General features: G+C 38.9%; 2 protein-coding genes across 2 annotated transcripts; both read right to left on the bottom strand.

Annotated features, from left to right (window-relative positions):
• Window positions 1-1,414: 1,414 nt before the first annotated feature.
• Window positions 1,415-8,917, bottom strand: LOC113671052 (uncharacterized). Its single transcript, XM_027187264.2, has 10 exons — window positions 8,277-8,917; window positions 7,847-7,898; window positions 7,343-7,513; window positions 6,290-6,556; window positions 5,236-5,508; window positions 4,528-4,803; window positions 3,598-3,768; window positions 3,347-3,523; window positions 2,910-3,146; window positions 1,415-1,962 (listed from the first exon to the last, which is right to left on the bottom strand). Exons 1-10 carry the CDS (start codon window positions 8,568-8,570, stop codon window positions 1,631-1,633), a joined length of 2,250 nt encoding a protein of 749 aa, XP_027043065.2. The 5' UTR covers window positions 8,571-8,917; the 3' UTR covers window positions 1,415-1,630.
• A 2,409-nt stretch (window positions 8,918-11,326) lies between these two features.
• LOC113671034 (uncharacterized) lies at window positions 11,327-19,877 on the bottom strand. The gene is given in 11 exon segments (XM_089190490.1): window positions 11,327-12,884; window positions 13,220-13,456; window positions 13,673-13,849; window positions 14,246-14,416; window positions 15,186-15,461; window positions 16,253-16,496; window positions 16,499-16,527; window positions 16,700-16,966; window positions 17,506-17,676; window positions 18,734-18,785; window positions 19,487-19,877. Coding segments are annotated over 11 exon segments (2,259 nt in total). The 5' UTR covers window positions 19,790-19,877; the 3' UTR covers window positions 11,327-12,552.
• Between the last annotated feature and the right edge of the window lie 18 nt (window positions 19,878-19,895).

Raw genomic sequence — 19,895 nt, 5'->3', positions numbered from 1 at the left:
GTTATGAACAAGAGAAATGAACGAGTCGGAAGAGGAATACATGGAAAGCATCAGAAGATGAATGTTATTGCCTCAACATGCGCATAACTGTGCGCGAGCAAATAGTAAATTGGGCTCTTAGCCGTGTTTGTCTCCTCAAATCCTGTATTCACAGGGCATTCCCATAGGAAATCGCAATGAAATAACTTATGACATATAAATTTTCTTCAAGAAGTTTCCCGTTCAACCTCTAAACCGCGCTTTAAACTTCCCTGCACGTCCTGATGGTTTATTCAACAAGCGTTTTCAAATATGCACTGTCGTTTGAAAGTACCCTTGCAAAATTTGCACCATATTTCTTTCTTATCTGATCATCATTTGTTCGTTGTGTCTTTTACCTATGATTTTCAACAACTTAAATGTACGGTACTAGCTCGAGAGTCAGCAAATTAAATGTATTCTCTTTAATTTTATGGAGATTTTTGCAACACCACATTAAATTTTCTAAAAATTTCTAACCATTATAAATTGACGTTGAAATTTGTTTTTCGCGTTCTACTGTCTTTTTTTTTGTTTGTGTCTTTTTTTGCTATATTCTGCGAGTTTTCCTCTCACTGGGGAGGGAAGGGGCGGGCTGGGTGACCGAGACGAATTTATTACTAAAAAATATCGTGATGAGGTAACAGAGGAGCTTGTTACAAGGCTCGATGCCTGAGGCTATAAGATCTGTTAAAGTTGTAACTGAAATGAAATACATAAGGCGTCGGTAAATGTTTTTGCGAAGGTTTTGTTTAAATAAAACGATATTGAATAAATTATGTTTATTTTGCTAACACTTCTATCCTACAAAATAAACTTACCATTTTTGCATTCCGTTTTCCTCTAATATTTTGTTCGAAGCGACATACGCGAAATGTTAGGGCTATTATGCTAAACATGCCGGTCTTGCTTCTAGATTTTCTTTTGATTAAATCATTCCTAAGAAGATTAAGCACCTAAAATTCTTAGAGTCGTGGCGTGTTCAATAAACATTAATCTTCGTGAGCCTGATAAAACACTTCTACTCCATGAGGCTGGAATTTGCAGAAAATATGTGTACCTATAGACGTGATGTTCAGACAATTTTTTCAAATCGAACGCTAATTCATTAATCTCATCACGGTTTTTTCTCAATTCAATGCCATATTTCAACAGTTGAAAGGTCCCCTTCGCCAAGAATGAAAGGGAGCACGGCTGAATGAAGATCGTAATAAAATGATATTTTAAATATTATTATTTCATTGAATCATTAGCCTAAAGTTTTGATAGGGAAACATTTGTAGGCATGTTTATCGTGAGAGGTAGCGAAAATTGTCATTTCATGTAAAGCAATGCTTGTAGTTAGAAGATATTTCAGAATTTTTTGAGAATCAAAACATATAGACATGAGAAATTTGTTGCAAAGGTTTATTGGGAATTTAGACAGACGGTGATAACGTACAAATTCTGTCCATTATCCTTATGTCTTACAATTCTCTAATCAAACTATAATCATTTGTGAGTTAGACAGTCTCTGTTACTCTATTGCCTTTACATTCTCTTTTAATTAACTGCTTCAACCATATGTATTTCTTCCCTAGAGGATTTAGCCCCTAAAATCCTGAGAGAAATATTAGCCTTTGTGAGTCTGATAAAACACTTCAACTTCATGAGGCTGGAAATTGTAACTTCCGGCTAACAGACTTCTCGTGTCACTCGAATCGTGCCGGTAGCCGACTAACTGCACATAACTGTGACCCAAGTTGGTGTAGGAATTCGTGTTGTAGCCTGCAGAGTTTGCGATGTAAATATCATGTCCAGCACCAAATGTTGGGCCGTAACTGCTTTTGCCGTACATGGCACGATCACTCTTCTTAACATGAACCTTAAATGGTTCCAGTCCATAATGGTTTTTAAAAGAGAATATGAAGCTATTGACTGAATCTGTGTATGAGCCGCTCGAATCTAGAAAAAAAAAAGGAATTAATCAGGAATGTGTTATAAAATACATATATGAATGCTTCACCGAAGCTTTAAAACAAAGAAAACAAAATCCATGCTTTGAGTGGCCATGTGGAATCGGCTGTAGTTGTGTCCTTTGCAATGTTTGTTTTGTGCGCTTGAAACTGGCATTAAGTTTGTTTCCTTGTTTGCTGATACCTCAGAGAAATTATGGCATTCCAGTTTTAGTTTAGCTGATCCTCACCAATACGGAACGAAATATATACATGACAACGTACAACAAAAATATCCACTAAATGCATACATTACATCGACTCGCAAGTAAGGATCAAAACAATTGTGTCAAAAATGATCATGAGCTTGAACTAATGACGGTGAAAGGTTCACTGAATAACAGCAAAAAAGGCATTCTAAGTCGTTTAAATACTAACTACCGCGATGTCGTGTACCCTCTGTTTAGGGAATATCACTCCTGATCAAGAACTTTTCCTTGAAATGATTAAGTCAAGTCTCTACTTTCTTCAATAGATTAGCATTGTAAGAAAGCTGTCTGTTCGTATAAAACTGGAAGAGAAAAATTATACTCGTGAACAAATCGTAAATTAAAACCGCAAAAATTTGACCAATATTATACTGATTTTACATTTTCCCCCATTTTTTTGCGTGGAACAGAATATCAATGAGGTGTGGCAATTGTGTAAATAAATTAGTGTTCTTCTGTCAACCAATAGAAAGTAAAAGTTATTAACGAAAAATATGTTAAGACATGAAAGCAGGTGATGAAGTTGTGACAAATTTATTACTCTAGGAGTAGTTTTTTAGTGTTCCAGAACATTTTCTTTTTCCTTTTTTTTTGAAAAGTCAGAAATCATAGGATGGCTCTCATTTGAAATTTTTCTACGCTGCTTATTTCTACATTCTAATAAGATCCTGGTTATGTCATTACTTACGCCAGTTCCTGTCGGTGTATCCACCAAATATGTACTCTCCAACTCTAATAAACGTCACCGTTGGTCCTAAGCTGTTACACTGCGAGTGGAATGTACTGGAACTCCATCCATGATCAGTAGCTCTGTAACATAGCTTCCACTTGGCTGGCAGTGTAGACACAGGACCCAGCCAGCCTTTAAGGAGCTCCCAGTATTCAGTTTTGTTCAGTAGGATTTCTGAATGCTCGAATTCCGGTCCTGGCGTAATAAAGTCACATAGAGTTATTCAATTGTGATTAACAGAGAAATCTCTTTCAATCCATATATGAACTTGATGAGAGATATAATTTTGATCTTAAGCCTAGCACGATCCGTGTAATTCCAAGATTTCTTCAAAACCTTTCTTTCCAAAGATCTTGGATGAAATTTTAAATGCTGTCAATGCTCATAAGCGTTACCTTCACATGTTGGTCCTTCTTCTGTCCAGTTTCCATTTTCTTTACAAACCCTGACATGTGGTCCTCTAAGCTGGTATCCTTTGTTGCACTCGTAAGTGACATTTTTCCCTTCCCAAAATTCGCTTCCTATTCTGTAACCATTCTCCAGAGGTGGAGGTTCGTCGCAAAGACGATGGCCTAAGGAAACAATGAGACGAATTTATCAATTTACCCTTCGTTCTATGCTTTATTTACAGTTATCTCTTTCTTACATGTCGGCACCACGTTACTCCAGTTGCCATTTTCCAAGCACAGTCTGTTTGTAGGTCCTTCCAAGTGGTATCCTGCGTCACACGCAAAAGTTACCATCTCTCCTGCCCAGTAATTCTCTCCAACCTTGAAGCCGTTCACTGGAACATGAGGCTCGCCGCATCCAACCAGCTCTGATGTAGATTATGACAAAAATAGAGAATTAGGCACATGGACCTTTAGGTAAAAAACAATTCTGCCGCGGAAATTGGTATCAGTGTGGTCAAGATGCATTTAAAGTGTATCATTTATTATGATCAATCAAATATTTTTGCTCAAGCGCGATTGGCCAAAAGGCACCACGTGAACGAATATTCCCCAACTAAAACTGAGGGAGGATATACGAGGATATCACCACGGTGAAATTCCCCAATTTTCTAACATAACGGCCGCAACTATAAGTTTTCGTGTAAAAATTAATTAACGATAAGAAAGCGTTTTGGGGTTTTTCCGAGAAGGAGAGTAATTTTTTTGTTCATCAAGTAGAACAAGAGAACACTCAAAGGAAACCGTACCACGCAGCGAACATTAAGATGTTCGTAAACATTTTTATTCACGCGCGTTGAAAAATATGTGCACAATACAAAACACAATATTATCTATTTTGCGCGAAAATATGCTCGCATATTTGTCCTTGGACACTATCTGTTGCTCGAAGCCCACAATTTTCTTCGAGCTTTGCTCTGGGAAAACTGTTCGCATTTTGGAACAGACAATGGACCATCACTCGTAAATAATTTTGCGTCAAATAGTGGATATTGTTTATTTGAACATGAGTCAAGGCTGCCTTATCAGGTACTCTTTTGCATCCCTAGTATTTTTTATCTTACGTATACAAATCTAGTAATGCCTCCCTATCTCTTTAAAGAGACTTGTCCAAGTTTTCTCCTAACCTGCAGCGGTAGTGATCTCGGCAGTTCCGTTGTCGTAGTTTTTAAAGAAGCATTTGTACACTCCCTGGTCAGATGGGCCAAAGGTTGGAATGAAGAGTTCCCCTTTCACTTCTTCATCATTCTTTGTGGTTGAGTTGGTTGAAATAACCACTCCATCCTTACTCCACTTTAGACTGGGCACAGGTGACCCGCGGGCAGCACACTGCAGTCTAACGCTGCCGTCGACCTTCGTCACCTTGACAACGGTTGATGGGGCTGAAGTGATCACAGGTGGGACTTTGAAAACAGATTTGAAAAGAAAAACCTAGGTTGATCTTGAGCCATAGGATTAATAACTAGTAATAAGCTAATAAATATTTGATATTAAGTACTTGATATGTGTGTATCAAAAGTAACGGTCATTACAGCTTTTACACCAAAATGATACAACGCCGTCCTTGAGATTATCTTTTCCCTTTTTTTTTTAATAGATTTGGGGTGCTCAGACTGTGTTTTAGGATTCATAAAATATTTAGCGGCAAAAATGCAGACAATCTCCAGAGCTAACTGAACAAAAAGCAATTTCAACAGCCGCGGTCTCGCAGCAATCAAGCTGATACTATTCGCATCACTAGGATTGAGCAACAATTACCGAACAGAAGAAAGAAGCTGACTATAGATTAACAGCGGGTTATTTGCACTTTCGACATTTTTTAAGTATTCACTTACTGACAGGTTTCACAACAAGCACAATAAGTGCATATACATGACCCAGGTGATTTTCCCCGCGGCACATGAAGGGTCCTCTGTCTTCCTTCCGAGTTTCCTTAATCACCAAATCTTTACCAGCCACCGCGTGACGATCAATGGGCAACGGCCGGAATGATCGGGTCCATTGTATCTTTGGTGGAGGGAAGGCGAAGATGTTGCAAGTCAGAGTCGTATCCCAAGTTTCATAACCCAGATGGTAGGTCTCTGGTGCCTGAACAAATCTGGGAGGGACTGCAAAAAGAGTTCATAGGAAATTACATCACATACTCCTCGAACACTCTTTACAATTTTTTAAAAAAATTATCGAACAACCTTTGCTGCAAATCACACAGGCAAAAAGCAAAAAAGCAAAGCCAAACTTCAAAAAGATCAGATCAAAACGACTTACCTCTTATCTTCCTTTAGTCACGCCTGAAAAATCTAAAAGTGTGACTCTTTGTACCTGATTATCTCATTACGGCCCATAACGTTTTCCATTATTGATAAATGAATAACATTTGAGACCTGACCATGCAGTAAAGTGAAATGATGGCGCGTCGTTGGTAACGACATGAATTAGGATATAGGAAGCAGATTAACGATAGAAATAATAATGATAATAATAATAATGATAATAACAATAATTATAATTATTATAATTATAATAATAAGGATAATAACAATAATAATTATAATAATGATAATAATGATAACGATAATAATAACGATAATAACAGTAATAAGAAATAATAACGATGGTGTTGAGAAAGAGAATAACACCACGAGAAAATAACGATGACTTATATCAACAACAATTTTAGCATTGATAACATCATCTAAGATCTAAGATCTAACGATTACATAGCATAACCACAATAGAATAATAGACATAATAGTAATAATAATAAAATACTAGTAATAATAAGGATAATAGTAAAGAGAAGAATCTTAAGAAGAAGATAACGATGCCGGAGTAAGTCAGCAACAAATTTTAAGATTACAACGATTACATTGCATATCAAATTTCCTGTACCTTCCACAACAATTTTCACAGTCGCAGACTCGACACCTATGAAATTCCTCGCTTCGCATCTGTACAAGCCTCGATCGCTGAATTGAATGCTGGGAAACGTTAACATTCCTGTATCTCTGTTATACTTCCCAGAGTTCAACTTCTGGCCATTTTTATACCACGTGACCTCTGGGTTTGGAAAGCCTTTTGAGTAGCAGGGTAAGGAGACATTGCTTCCCTCTTTGACAGTCGTGCTGGATGGTGGCTTCTTTCTTATTCTTGGGATATCTTGGGCGCAAAAGTGCAGATAAAAGTACTTATAATGTGGTTTACTTTAACTCCAGAAATGATTAACATATAACTTCTCCCTATAACGTCCCTACATTATCCAGCGAACATGCAATGCAAGAGAACATAGGATGTTCTCTCGGGTAATGAGAATACACTAACTTATCAGGTAGAATTTGTCATCTTGATCTGACAACAAATTCTCGTAACTGATTAACAAAGAAATGTTTAGTAGCTAGAGGGGAGAGTTAGCGGTAAGATCTTGGAATTTAAAGGGTTAAGAGCACTGTATCAATCTTTCAAAGAGAAAGTATTCACGGCTATTACAAACGCAGGCAAACTTCACCGGGCATAAGTATTATGCTCTGGTGTCAAGCCGGTCCTAGTTCATCTATGACATGGCTATTAGTTTTCTGATAAGGGATTCAACCGCTCTTGAGACCGATCGATTTCTAAAAAGCATCCCTCCATCACCCCCATTTTTCTAATAAACATTGATGTTGTTAGGGAGCCAATAAAAACTTGTGTCACAGAATTTTCAAGGCTCCCAAATCTACAAATGCAACTCTGGTATTTCAGATACTGGAATTTCACGTAAACTTTAAGAGCGATGCAGCGTTTACAACTAGACGTTTTCTTATTTGGATATTTTCATTCCTAATTCAGAGTGAAAAGTGACTGATATTGGCGGAAGACGAATTTAGCGATGCACTCATCCAGGAACTTCATGTACAGTTTAAACAGATCTTAAAACGTGGTGAAGACAACAAAATAATCCCATGTTACCTATATCCTGGAATAGTCTGGAAGCATTTCCTGCTAAAGCGCTTCCAGGTCTCCCTCTGGGTCCTTGGCGACCACGTGCACCTGGAGGACCCGTTTTTCCTGGCTTTCCAATGTAACCTGGGCGACCCCGACGTCCTCGGGGCCCATCACGACCTTGCGGCCCTCGAGCTCCTGAAGGGAAATTTCGAATTGAGTTCATTTGTCGTTTGAAAATGCCAAATCGTCAGCAGCACCGTAAAAGTTCCGGATTTCCGCAACAAAGGCGAATTTATTTACAAGACATAATAAAAAATAATTAAAATATCCCCCCCTGAGATCAAAAGAAATAAACGCAAATATTAATTCAAAATTTGATCTAAAAAAAGATCATTTGGATAACTGCTAAAAATATGTGCTAAGTAAACTCACACTTTTTGCATAATAATTTTTCTTATCGATATCAGATCGCAATGACGAGGAGGTAATTAAGAAGACTCTTATTGATGAGTTTCAGCGGACACTTACCTCTCAAACAGATGACGTCTTGATCTGTAACATTGTTAATCTTTGTAGTGACCTAAAAACCAAAAAGAAATTAAACCATCCAAAACATCGAAAAAGAAAGTTTTTCGAGGTAGCATTCGTCGTTTAAGTAACAGATTTAGTAAGAGCAATGGAAAATTTGATAAAGAAGAGTCATTACCCATGTACGAAACACTGAAAAAGAAGAAAATAATTTCTTTACAAATCGATCAGGTAATTTCATCCTTGGCATCCCGAAAAAAGAGTGACTGCCGTGCGGACAGGCAAAGCGTAGGATCTGTATGTAGTCTGGCTCGTCAGTTGTTCAGGTGTCAGAGATCGAGATGATGGATTTATAATCAAAGAACAATGAACTATGTTCTCAAAAACTATAAAAAGACAACATATAAAGCTTTGATATCTTAATAAATACTTTCGCAGAAGCTCCAAGTCCAAATAACTGAACGCAAGCATTGTGGCAACTGGTGCAGGGTTTTGAATCCCCGTGATACTTAGCAGCTCTCTTGTTTCGATTCATCAAATCTGCATCTTCACTTTCTCTCGCTTTTGCCTGGCTCTTTAGGTCGCTCCGCAATTGGAACACTTCTCCCTCTAACACGTGAACTTTGTAGATAAAGAACCCGACGGAAATCACACTGAATAAAATGTTTAAAATCACGGCAATAGTCCAGAAACTATTGCCTCGCGACTTCTTTACTGCTTCCATTGTCGAGCTTCAGTTAATTAGTGGAGTGAATGTTGCTTTGCCCAAGTTTGCTCGGTTAAGTAGCAGTGGAAAACCAGACAGGAATAAGCTCTTTTCGAGCTCACTTCCCTCACTTGCTCAATTATACAGGAACACATGTCTGCATTTTTCCGTCGTTGTTTATTTAGAGTTTTTTGTCATGAAATCACGGCCTAAAATTTCTTTCATTTACAAGTACCTCATTGCACCTTTTTCCTTAAGTAACTGCCGACAAGGGAATCATTTTCAGGCTGGAAGTGGAGGGAGAAGTTGAAGCAAATAGAATATTATGCTGCAAAACACAAAAATATCGAAAACTTTTTGTAAAAAACTATTTTAGGATCACTTCCCCTCGCACTAGAAGCCTGATCCATCCCTGATTATATCAAATGTCTGATCGAGCGGTCATGCGAATTAGCAACTATACAATTGTAAACAGTCAGGCAATCATTATCTTTTTTTCTTTTATTATTTGTTCCGGCTACTTAAGATGGCAAATATAACCAAGAGCAAAAGCATAAAAAGGTAATCAAGAAACGCTCCCAAAGAGAAAGCAATTCTCCTGGTCTCTGAGTACGTCTGAGATATCGACTTTGATCTACGGCCAGAATGCGCGATGAACGCGTATTTTTAATTTGTTCCCGGTGACAAACATATTGTAACACAACATCCTGCTTTTGTGAGTCGAAGCCAAAGCGGAACCTTCTTACAACTTACCCAGGAGTATGAATCAACTTTTTGTTTATCGAAAAAGTTTTGTGTTACCAAAGTAGAGTAACGCAATGCTCTGTTTTGTGAGTCGCAGCAAAGGCGGAACGTTCATGTTGCTTCCTCGGGCGCAAGAACTGGTGTTTTGTTCATTAAAGTAGCTCTGTCACACAAAATCAAAGTTGGATCAGAAAACCTTTTCCAAGTTATTTTATGATAAGGAACATATTTGATAAAACCCCAGTAGTAAAAGATCACTTAAGATTAACTCACTCGGATTCGCACTAGACACATTTTAAAGATGCACGCGTCGCAAAAGCGATTACCCACTTTGCTTGTGAGAAGCAAAGCTATGGTTATTGCTGGTATGCTAAGCTGTTAATAAATTCGAATAAAGAGTGTTGTCAATGAATGGCCTCAGTAGAAAACCATTATTTCAGTCTAAATAAAAATGTTCATCTACTTTTTAAGTGAGAAGAAGTTCTTTCCCATCCTGGACTTTTGCTTGAGAACTAGAATCAGTGAGTGACTAATTCTGATCATTTTCCAATGATGTTTAATTTTGCTTGACCCTTTTACTACTCGGCCAGGTTTGTTCGAAACACCATTAGTTACACTTTACTGAGTTAGCTGCAAGAAGAGTCATAAAAATCAAGAGAGTCAAGCGAGGTTTGTACTAATTTTAAATTGGTAATTTAATTCTCAAGGGAAGAGGAGTTGGAGGCGTGAGGTAACTTTATTGTAGGTGAATCAGCTGCTGATTTGTGAGGGATAGTGTTGGTGTCACTTCCTCTCGCACTAGATGCTCAGTTTACTGCTCATGCGATATCAAATGCCGTCTTATCGGTTAATCGATTATCATGAACTGAGTTTTATGTAGAGGTGTCTAACAATATCTCGTTTTCATCTACTTAACTTTATTTCTCGCACCGGTTAACATTACAGCAACTCCTAAAAGCGAAAAATAGTAAAGTTGATATCTTGGTAAACTTGACTATGATGAAGAGCATGTATGGTGGGTGATCAAGATCTTTGCTCCAACTCGGCTGATGTAACGCAACATCTTATTTTGCCATCCTTAGAAAGGTTCTCGTTTAGCAGCGCCAGTGAAAACCTTCTCGTGAGGGGTCTTTTGTAAATTAGTCGCCTAAGGTCAGCCCGAGTGTATTATTGGGAACTTTTTTAATTCCGCGGTTTTGAACAAGTGAGTAATAAGAGGCAAATTAAGCATTGCATCAGTGTTACAAATGATTTTTACTTGACATCATTGATATCATCATCTTCGCCCATAATCGCCCAAATGTTCCTGTTCGGTGCTATGACAACGCCAAGGTAACCAGCCAATGATTAAATTTAGTTACTACACCCAAAAGCCGTTATCTACCTCAAAGAAAGTAGCGATACATATCAATCTTGTCTTGATCATTACAGCGTGAAGAGAGGTAAGAAATTATTTGTTAAATACTAATAAACACGATGAGACTGCTTTCAGTTTCTCGCGATAAACTTAATTAAAACGAAAAACTGCCTGCTTCTTAGATTGCTCAGAGTTAAAACACCTCTAGTTCGATTAAAAACGACGTGCTCATTGTGGCATGCTTTGCTTTCGGACAATGCCCATAAACGAAAGCTCGCTCGTTGGCCATTGTCCCAAATAGGGCTTCAACAGACGCTGAACGCATTCGCATGTACCAACGAATCAAATCGCCCTGAAAATCTAGGGAAAATTAATTACAAGTATTAAAGTCAAATTAATTCCTGTGCTCTTTTCATGAGCTAATGAGCGATGCGAAAAATTTTAAGAGGGGTCTCCAAGGTGTCTTGCAAGTGCCAGATCCTTCAAAGACCTCTCAAAGAATGACCTCGCTTTATGGCTCTTGCTTTCCTCATCGTGCTGTATCGCGCGCTAATAAGCACCTACTCGCAGGCCAATCACAACCCCACGAAAGCACACAGGAAAAAAAAAAAAAGCACCCCACTTTTATTCCAAAGGGGAAAAAAGAAGATAATAAACTTGCAAACAGAATACTGAAAATTCAAATACCAGACGGCAGAAACGTCATGATTTATTAATTGCACACCATATATATTTCACAAACCCATTCATCGTAGGAATAACAAGAAGACAGCCGTTTACAACGAGTTTGTTGTCAAGGTACACACTGCATTCATGTGGTGTTCTGCTAGCTTTTACCCAAATTGGATTAATTTTCTCAGTTAGAGCGAATTTCGAATTTCAAAACTTAAGTAATCAGTACGTCCAATCAGAAGAAAGGTAACGATCTCGAGGCGCCCATGAGAACTTAAGTAGAAACAAGCCATCCTCTGAAGCGCAGGGAAATCGCCAGCGAACAAGTTGTGATTGGGTTTAGCTTTTATTTGGATCGGTCGAGAGGATGGCGAAAATTCATAGGCCAATTGCAGAGCAGATCAGAGTAAGGAAAAACCTAAGCAATCCCGGATCGCTTTTCACGCGTGTTTAAAAATTGCTCTTGGTAACATTTCGTCACTTTAAAGAAAGCACGGGAAGTATAGACTGTTTTGGTCTAATTTGAGGTCAACTGAACTGCTGTTTAATGCGATTCGATTGTTATAGCATAAGCTAGTTTTAAGCCGAAGCAGTCTGTACTTGTGCCGGCCCACAGTGTCTGCATTGTCTTTCACTAACAGAAATGAAACATTATTTTCATGTATTTGGGAATTGCAGCAGCCGTTGTTTGACCGCAATGCCCGTCGCGTGACAAAGAATATGCTTCTTGAAGTGACGAAACAACGGCTGTATAGACGAGTAACATGCCTGAATAATTGGAAGGAGAATTTAGATGCTCGTCACTCTTAGGAATCAAAGGGTTGAAAAAAATTCACAGGTGGCCAGCCGTACTGATTTAAAATTGTTAATCATCACTATTAGTGCTGACCCTGACCGTTGTTCGTAAGATCTTAAGATCTCAATCACCACAAGCTCCAGATGTTTGTTGGATTATCTTAGATAGATAGAGAGGGAGAGATAAACTAAAAGAACACAAAGATGGTTAAAAATACTAGAGATTAACGCGTTTCGCTAAGGAAAAGATATACCAAAAGTAGACAGGGATGGTTAGGTAGGGACGAAATCGAAACAAATTGAAAATGACAAACTTTAAAGATCTAGGCTGAGGTTCTTAAGATGCTTGAATTGTGATGCACCTCCTTTGATGAAAAAAGTTTACATCTATTATGAGAAATCGCTAACTTCATCTGGGTTTTGTAACCAACATCAGTTCTTGTGAGTCTGATAGAACACTTCCACCTCATGGGGCTGGAAATTGTAAGTGCCTGCCAACAGGCTTCTCGTGTCACTTGCAGAGTATTTGTACCCAGCCGGAGTTACATAGCTGTGACCCAAGTTGGTGTAGGAATTCGTGTTGGAACCTGCAGAGTTCGCGATGTAAATGTCGTGTCCACCACCAAATGTAGGTCCATAACCGTTATTTCCGTATATGGCATTGACAGAGATTTTCACGTGGAGCTTAAATGGTTCTAGTCCATAATTATTTTTAAGAGAGAATATGAAACTCCAGGTCGAGTCTGTGTAAGAACTACCGGAATCTATATAGGGAAAAAAGCCAGGAGGAGTATGAGTCGCATACGATCCTTTATACCCAAATGTTAGCATGCATGTTCTGCATACTTTTATCTACAAATTTCCAAAAGTACTGACGAGAAGAAATTGTTTAACAATCAACAGCTTTTGAGTTGGTGTTGGTTTCCTTTATTCTCGTGAACTTTATGTTTGATTCAAGGATGTTGTTGTAAGGAGAAATTAGATGCCAGTCACTCTCAGGGTACAAAAGGTTAAAGGTACTTCTTTAGGCTAATTCACTTTGAGCCTCTTAGACCAAGTCTTCAGCTGACGGTTAATTGTAAATTATTTCTTTACTTACGCCAGTTCCTGTCGGTGTATGCACCAAATATGTACTCTCCCACTCTAATAAACGTCACCGTTGGTCCTAAGCTGTTACACCGCGAGTGGAATGTACTGGAGCTCCATCCATGATCAGTTGCTCTGTAGCAAAGCTTCCACTTGGCTGGAAGTGAAGACGCAGGACCAAGCCAGCCTTTAAGGAGCTCCCAGTATTCAGTTTTGTTTAGAAGGATTTCTGAGTGCTCGAACACTGGACCTAAAAATGACAGATATCACAAGGCGATCAGGTTTGGATAACTTGGAGTCTTTTATTGATCGGAGGGGTTTGCCGATACTTGAAAGAAAAAACAAAGGAAATTTTGTCTCTCAATACCGCACTCTATTAACTTCTCCTTATAGTCTTACGAGCACTAAAACAAAAACGAAGACAAAACTAACTTTTTGTAACTCAAAACTGGGAGGACAATTTCACCTTCACATGTTGGTTGTTCTTCGGTCCATTCTCCATTCTCCTTACAAATTCTGACTTGTGGTCCTCGGAGGTGGTATCCTTTGTTACACTTGTAAGTGATATTTCTGCCTTTCAAGAACTTATTTCCTATCCTGTAACCATTTTCAATTGGAGCAGGTTCTTCGCACAGACGATGGCCTAGAAAAAGAGTAGAGAATATCCATAAACTGTGTACAGCATCCTCCTGATAAAGCAATATCATTTTAGTCATTTTGTGTGTCGAAAGTGAAGTATTCCAAAAAAGGGCAGAACTTGTCAACTTTGAACAGAATTGAACATGCAACTCTCGTATTCCTTCTTTTGGAACCTTTAGTAGCCTATTCATCATTTATTGGCTAGGTCTTACGGGAAAGTTGGTAATTTTTCGGGCTTTAAAGACACAAAATGGTATTTAATAGCAAGTATGAAAAGTGGAAATAAGGAACTATTTTTATAATTCATGTTATGAATAGTAAAATAGAGAGATAACCAAATCAATTTTAAATGTGTCGGCAAGACTGAGGACGATTGGGGGCAAAAATAGCTTGCTCTAACATGTCGGCATCACGTTACTCCAGTTGCCATTTTCCAAGCACAGTCTGTTTGTAGGTCCTTCCAAGTGGTATCCTGCGTCACACGCAAAAGTCACCATCTCTCCTCCCCAATAATTCTCTCCAGCCTTGTATCCGTTAACAGGGACACCAGGGTCTCCACATCCAACGAGCTCTGAAAATCAATCAATCGATCATTCAATCGATCAGTTAATTCATCTTATTCATCAGTTTGGCGATGATGACTGGCACTTAAGCCATTATTTTAAAAGAGCCGGAAAATGCACACACTGCCATTGAACTGCTGCCATATATGATACGGCATACTGCCTTAGACATTGAAATAAGTTTTATCAGAATGAATAATTATAACTTTCTTTATCATGACATATTTTTGGAATTTTTAGTTAATTGATAGGGATACCCTACTTAGACAAGACGCCGCAGAATAATTGTAGCCTGCAGAACAGACTTAAAAGTCTTGCTTACTTCCGTCGAACGGAGGCAAGCGTAAGGCGATCGCGAAGTTTGAAGTGCGAAGTGTGAGGCCCGAGGTGCGAAGTTTGAAGTGTGAAGTTTGAAGTGGGAAATTTGAAGGTGAAATATGAAGTGTGAAGTTTGAAGTGTTAATTGTGAGGTTGTAAGTGAAATGTGCGTTACTCGCACTTCGTGCTCGCCTCGCGTTTACCTCCAGACACCCGAAAAGCGCCAAAAAAAAAAATGAAAGGCGCAAAATTACGCCTGTTATGGAGGCGACATGCTTGTGAACCATATTTCCCTGTGCTGTTTTAAATGTGTGCATCGTATTGATCATGATTTGAGATATATGTCCTCGTTGCTCTACCGACATCTTTCCCTTTTTTTATGTACTTCAAGAAAACAGTTCTTCAAAAAGACTGATTTGAAACTATATTAACTTTTAAACTTAACCCGTTTTATATTACCCAGTGTAGTAGTAGTTTCTGCAGTTCCATTGTCGTAGTTTTTCAGGAAACACTTGTAAACTCCTTGATCAGAAGGACTAAAGCGCCGAATGACGAGTTCTCCTTTAACTTCTTCGTCAGTCTTTGAAGTTCTATTAGTTGAAATAACCACTCCATCCTTGCTCCATTCTAGACTGGGCACAGGAGAACCACGGGCAGCACATTGCAGAGTTACTTTCTCAAAGATGTTTCTTACCTTAAGAATGGAAGATGGTGCAGTGGTGATCACCGGGGGAGCTTTGAGAGAAAAAAGGAGAGGAACAAAACCGTTGGTTTATCTTATGCCAAAGACAACGTTACTTTGGGATGCTCGTTAAAAAGAGCTCGTAATAGGCGTTACCTTCCAGGGCTTTATTTGATAAACTCAACCTTGTAGCTACAATGCGCATAGCGTCAAAAGTTCGAGAGGAGAGCACGAACTGTTCCTAAAGAATGCAAAAATCAACCGATCCGAACGGTCAGTTGAACTGCATGAATTATCATAGATTATCAGAGATATAACACTGCTGAACTATCGCCAACAATTATTTATTTCTATGATGATCAAATATGAACGTGGCTGAGATGACTCAAAAGATGCAAAACGCTATCCCTATTTCGATAGAACTAAAGCGCGATTATGTTTACTTGCCAGGCTCTACGTAATTTGCTCGGAGTCAGCTTTGCCAGATCGCTGTCCAGTTTCTTATATTAGCCTCCCTCATAACCAAGGTTTGACCTTAAACGGTTACAGACTCGTGCGCCAAGGAGAGATAGGATAATTCAGAAGTCATGAAGAAGCTTACGATGATGCCCGATATTGACGAGATAGTGGAAGGAGATGGTTAAGGGTTGAAGTTCTCACCACTTAGCCGAATGATATTTATTGAGAAAAACTACGAGGTAGTTCTAAGGAGCCTTTGATTGCTGTAACTGTCCAACCTCAAACAGGGAGTTAGGTATCTGTTATCTTAAATCTTATTAGTCACGCCAAATGCATATTTACTAATTTTTTAGCTTGCGAATACATCAGCACATTAATCACTTACTGACAGGTTTCACGACGAGCACAATAAGTGCATACACGTGACCAAGGTGATTTTCTCCGCGACACATGTAGGGTCCTCTGTCTTCCTGCCGAGTGTCTTTGATCACCAAATCTTTTCCAATCACCACGTGACGCTCGACAGGTAAAGGCCGAAATGAGCGAGTCCATTGTATCCTTGGCGGAGGAGAACCAAAGATGTTACATGATAGAGTCGTCTCCCAAGTTTCGTAGCCCGGGTGGTATATATCTCGGGCCTCTGAACAAATCTTGGTCGAACTGAAAGAAATTATCTGAAAAAATCTCAGGAAACATTTTATTTGTCAAAAAAAAAAAAATGTAATACCCTCCATGTATCCAAATAAACCGATGGAAAATTAAATAAAAAAGCAAATCAAACCCATTTGAGTTTTAGCATTGACAAAATCTACCGCCTAAGAAGTTTGCATACCTTCGACAGCAACCTCTATAGTCACAGAATCGACGCCCAAGAAATTCCTTGCCTCGCACCTATAGGAGCCTCGATCGCTGAACTGAACACTAGAAAAAGTGATCTCCCCTTTCTCCTTGTTAAAATGTCTACTGTTCATCCTTTCGTTATCCTTATACCAAGTGATATCTGGTTTGGGAAAACCCACAGATTCGCAGGAAAAGGACACTCTGCTTCCTTCGTTCGCTGTGAAGCTGGATGGTGGTTTCCTTGTTATCTTGGGTACATCTAAATGAATAAATGATCAACAGAACGTGGTTAGAAAAACAGAACGTGGTCAGAAAAACAGAACGTGGTTAGAAAAACAGAACGTGGTTAGAAAAACAGAACGTGGTTAGAAAAACAGAACGTGGTTAGAAAAACAGAACGTGTATATCTTCCATCCATTTTCAATACATTTGCAGCTCTTCTTCACTGGACCCCACTGAAAAACCAGTGCGGCAAATTATGATTCCATGGGCTTATCACATTCAAAATACGTTTTCACTGAGAAACGATACAATTCCCCGTTGCCGCAAAACTTTTGGAAGCTCTCTATCTACCCGAGATTGTGTCGCAAAATTTTTGTATTCCTCCAAGCAGTTTATCACCTATTTTGGCCTCCCCAACTCTGTTTGTAAGTTTCCACCGTCTTTAATAGAAATGCATATCAGGGTAGGAGCGGCAGCTGTATTAGCAAGCTTGAGATACTGAAGATTAGGTTAAAGTCTATGAGCGTGTGAGAGCACCATCCTCGATTGAGAAATAACGAGATGCTTTCTTCTTACCTAAACTCTCTATCAGCTGTGACGTATTTCCAGAGAAAGCCTTTCCAGGTCTTCCTTTGGGGCCTGGAAGGCCTCGCTCTCCAGGAGGGCCTCTTTTCCCGGCCTTTCCAATGTACCCTGGGCGGCCCCGACGTCCCCGGGGCCCATCCTTACCCTGCGGTCCTTGAGCTCCTGCAATAAAATATAGAAAAACGAACGTGTTGATAATTTCTTGTTTCCAAATTAAGAAATCTTTGAGCTCTTCGTGTTCTTTACAGGTACGACTCATAGGGTAAGTCCACAATTTCCCTTTTATCTATTATTAATATTTGTGAATTGTATGAAAATATGTTTGATTTTTCCGGCGACTTGTGCCACACGAGTATCACGAAGCTTGACGAGATCATGAATATTATTTTGTCCTCCTTTTATGTAGAGAAGCGTTTATCCCATCATTAGGTAAGATGAGCAGCAATTTGTGTTGCAGTAAATTTTTCTATCTTTTCGGATTCTGCTGGGTTTTTTTTTCAGTTTTTTTTTCAGTTACATTGTTGACAAATAATAATATGATTTCTCTTGCAATTTGGTAAAATAAGCACTTTTAAATTATTCCAAATTTAGAAAAATTTACTCGTATTTATTAACACCGAGTTTAACTCGAAATCGTGTTAATAACCATACAAAAGGCCTTTTATCGTCTTCTGAGGGCTCATAAACATCTACATGAGTACTTATTCTCATACAAGGGCTATCCAGATTGCGAAATCTCAGCGGATACGTTACTAGTTTAACCGACGTGACAGCATTCTCGGCCGCCATTTTAGTAACGCGTCACGCAAAGTTGTTACTTTCTCCACACCTGTTCACCCTGTTAATGCTTTCGCGACTTACCTGTCAGTCAATTTACTTTCAACTTTCTGAACTCAATGTCAACTTTCTGCACTATTTGGGATTAATTGATGTGTTATCAGCCAAGAAGCATGCTTAAAATTTTGCATGTGTATTAGTAGGGCCAAAATCAATATGTGAAGCGTGAATTCTACTCGGAAAGGCAAGCGTGATTAGTGAATTCCGTGAACTAGCGTGAGACGTGATTTGCTTACTGAAATGTACGTGACCCGTGCAAACCTCAAGATTTCCACCTATGGTTTTCAACATCGCCTCGCAATGATTGCTAAGCAACAGGAAGCAGGACGATACGGTAGAAGGATTTACAATTGCTGTGACTAGGGATGAATGTCATACTCACCTCTCATGCAGATGACCTGCTGATCTGTGTTGTTGCCTATTTTAGTAGTAACCTAAAAAAGGTACAAACGACGCGGGAAATACGTGAGACACTTTTGACACAATTGTAAATGACAACATTCACCGCCTTTATAAGTTATTACCTGCACCGCACGAAACTACTTATTCATTAAGACGTGCGCGACCTTTTAACATGCCACGTTTTAAAACCGACCGTTTCAACAATTGCTTTATTATCTCTTCATTTCTCAAAGCAGCAATTTTATAAAGGGGGTAAGTTTCTAAAGAAACAGTGGTGCTGCGTCGGTGGGAGAGTATAGCAGGTAATTTAGGGTTAACAACTGAGTTGGAAACGTAAATTGACCACCGTAAAGAGTGATAGCCAATTTACGTTTTCAACGCAGTTGTTAACACTAAATTACCACCTAATTTATAGTTTAGAGTTTCGAATTTCGCAGCTTGTATTATGATACCTTTTTTAACAGCTTTTTTTCATCCTTTTACTTATTCGAACTGCTAGGCATTTATGAATTAATAAACTTCAAACAAAAGACCAATAACAGGTCCAAAAGTATCCTGCCGGGGCCTTTTGATTTAGGAAGCCAAAAGCAAAATAACATGCACTTCAGAGATTTAATAATTTCGATTGCTGTCAAGGCCGAGCTGTCATATTGACCTGTTATATTGACTTTGGCAAACGTCGCACTCGAGAATGACGGCTACGTTTTAGCCAAGATAGTTTTATAGCACTTACCTTTGCCGAAGCTCCTACTCCAAATAATTTGACACAAGCGTTGTGGCAAGTAGTGCAGCTTTTTGATTCTCCTAGAGACTCAGCAGCTCTTTTTCTTCGATGTGCTAAGTCATCCCAGGCTTCATTTTGTCGTTCTCTTGTCTGGCCTGTCTTTGATGAGTCTTTCTGAAGCTGAAACACCTGTTCCTCTAACCATCGTACTTTGTAAATAAGGAACCCGATAGAGACGACACTAAATAAAATGTTAACGGTCACAGCAATAGTCAAGAAAATTTTGCCCCTATTTTTCCTTTCTTTCTCCATGCTGGATATAAAATGAATTTTCGAGCAAGTTTTCTGCGTTAAATAACTGCCAAAACGTGCTTCAGCAGTTTTTCTTGGTATGCGGAATCAGATCTTAACCACTGTC

The sequence above is a fragment of the Pocillopora damicornis genome, chromosome 1 (genome assembly GCF_964200805.1).
Source record: "Pocillopora damicornis chromosome 1, jaPocDami1.2, whole genome shotgun sequence".
Classification (NCBI taxonomy): Eukaryota; Metazoa; Cnidaria; class Anthozoa; order Scleractinia; family Pocilloporidae; genus Pocillopora; species Pocillopora damicornis.
The sequence above is the reverse complement of the archived record's forward strand: the minus strand, read 5'-3'. Positions and strand labels throughout refer to the sequence as shown.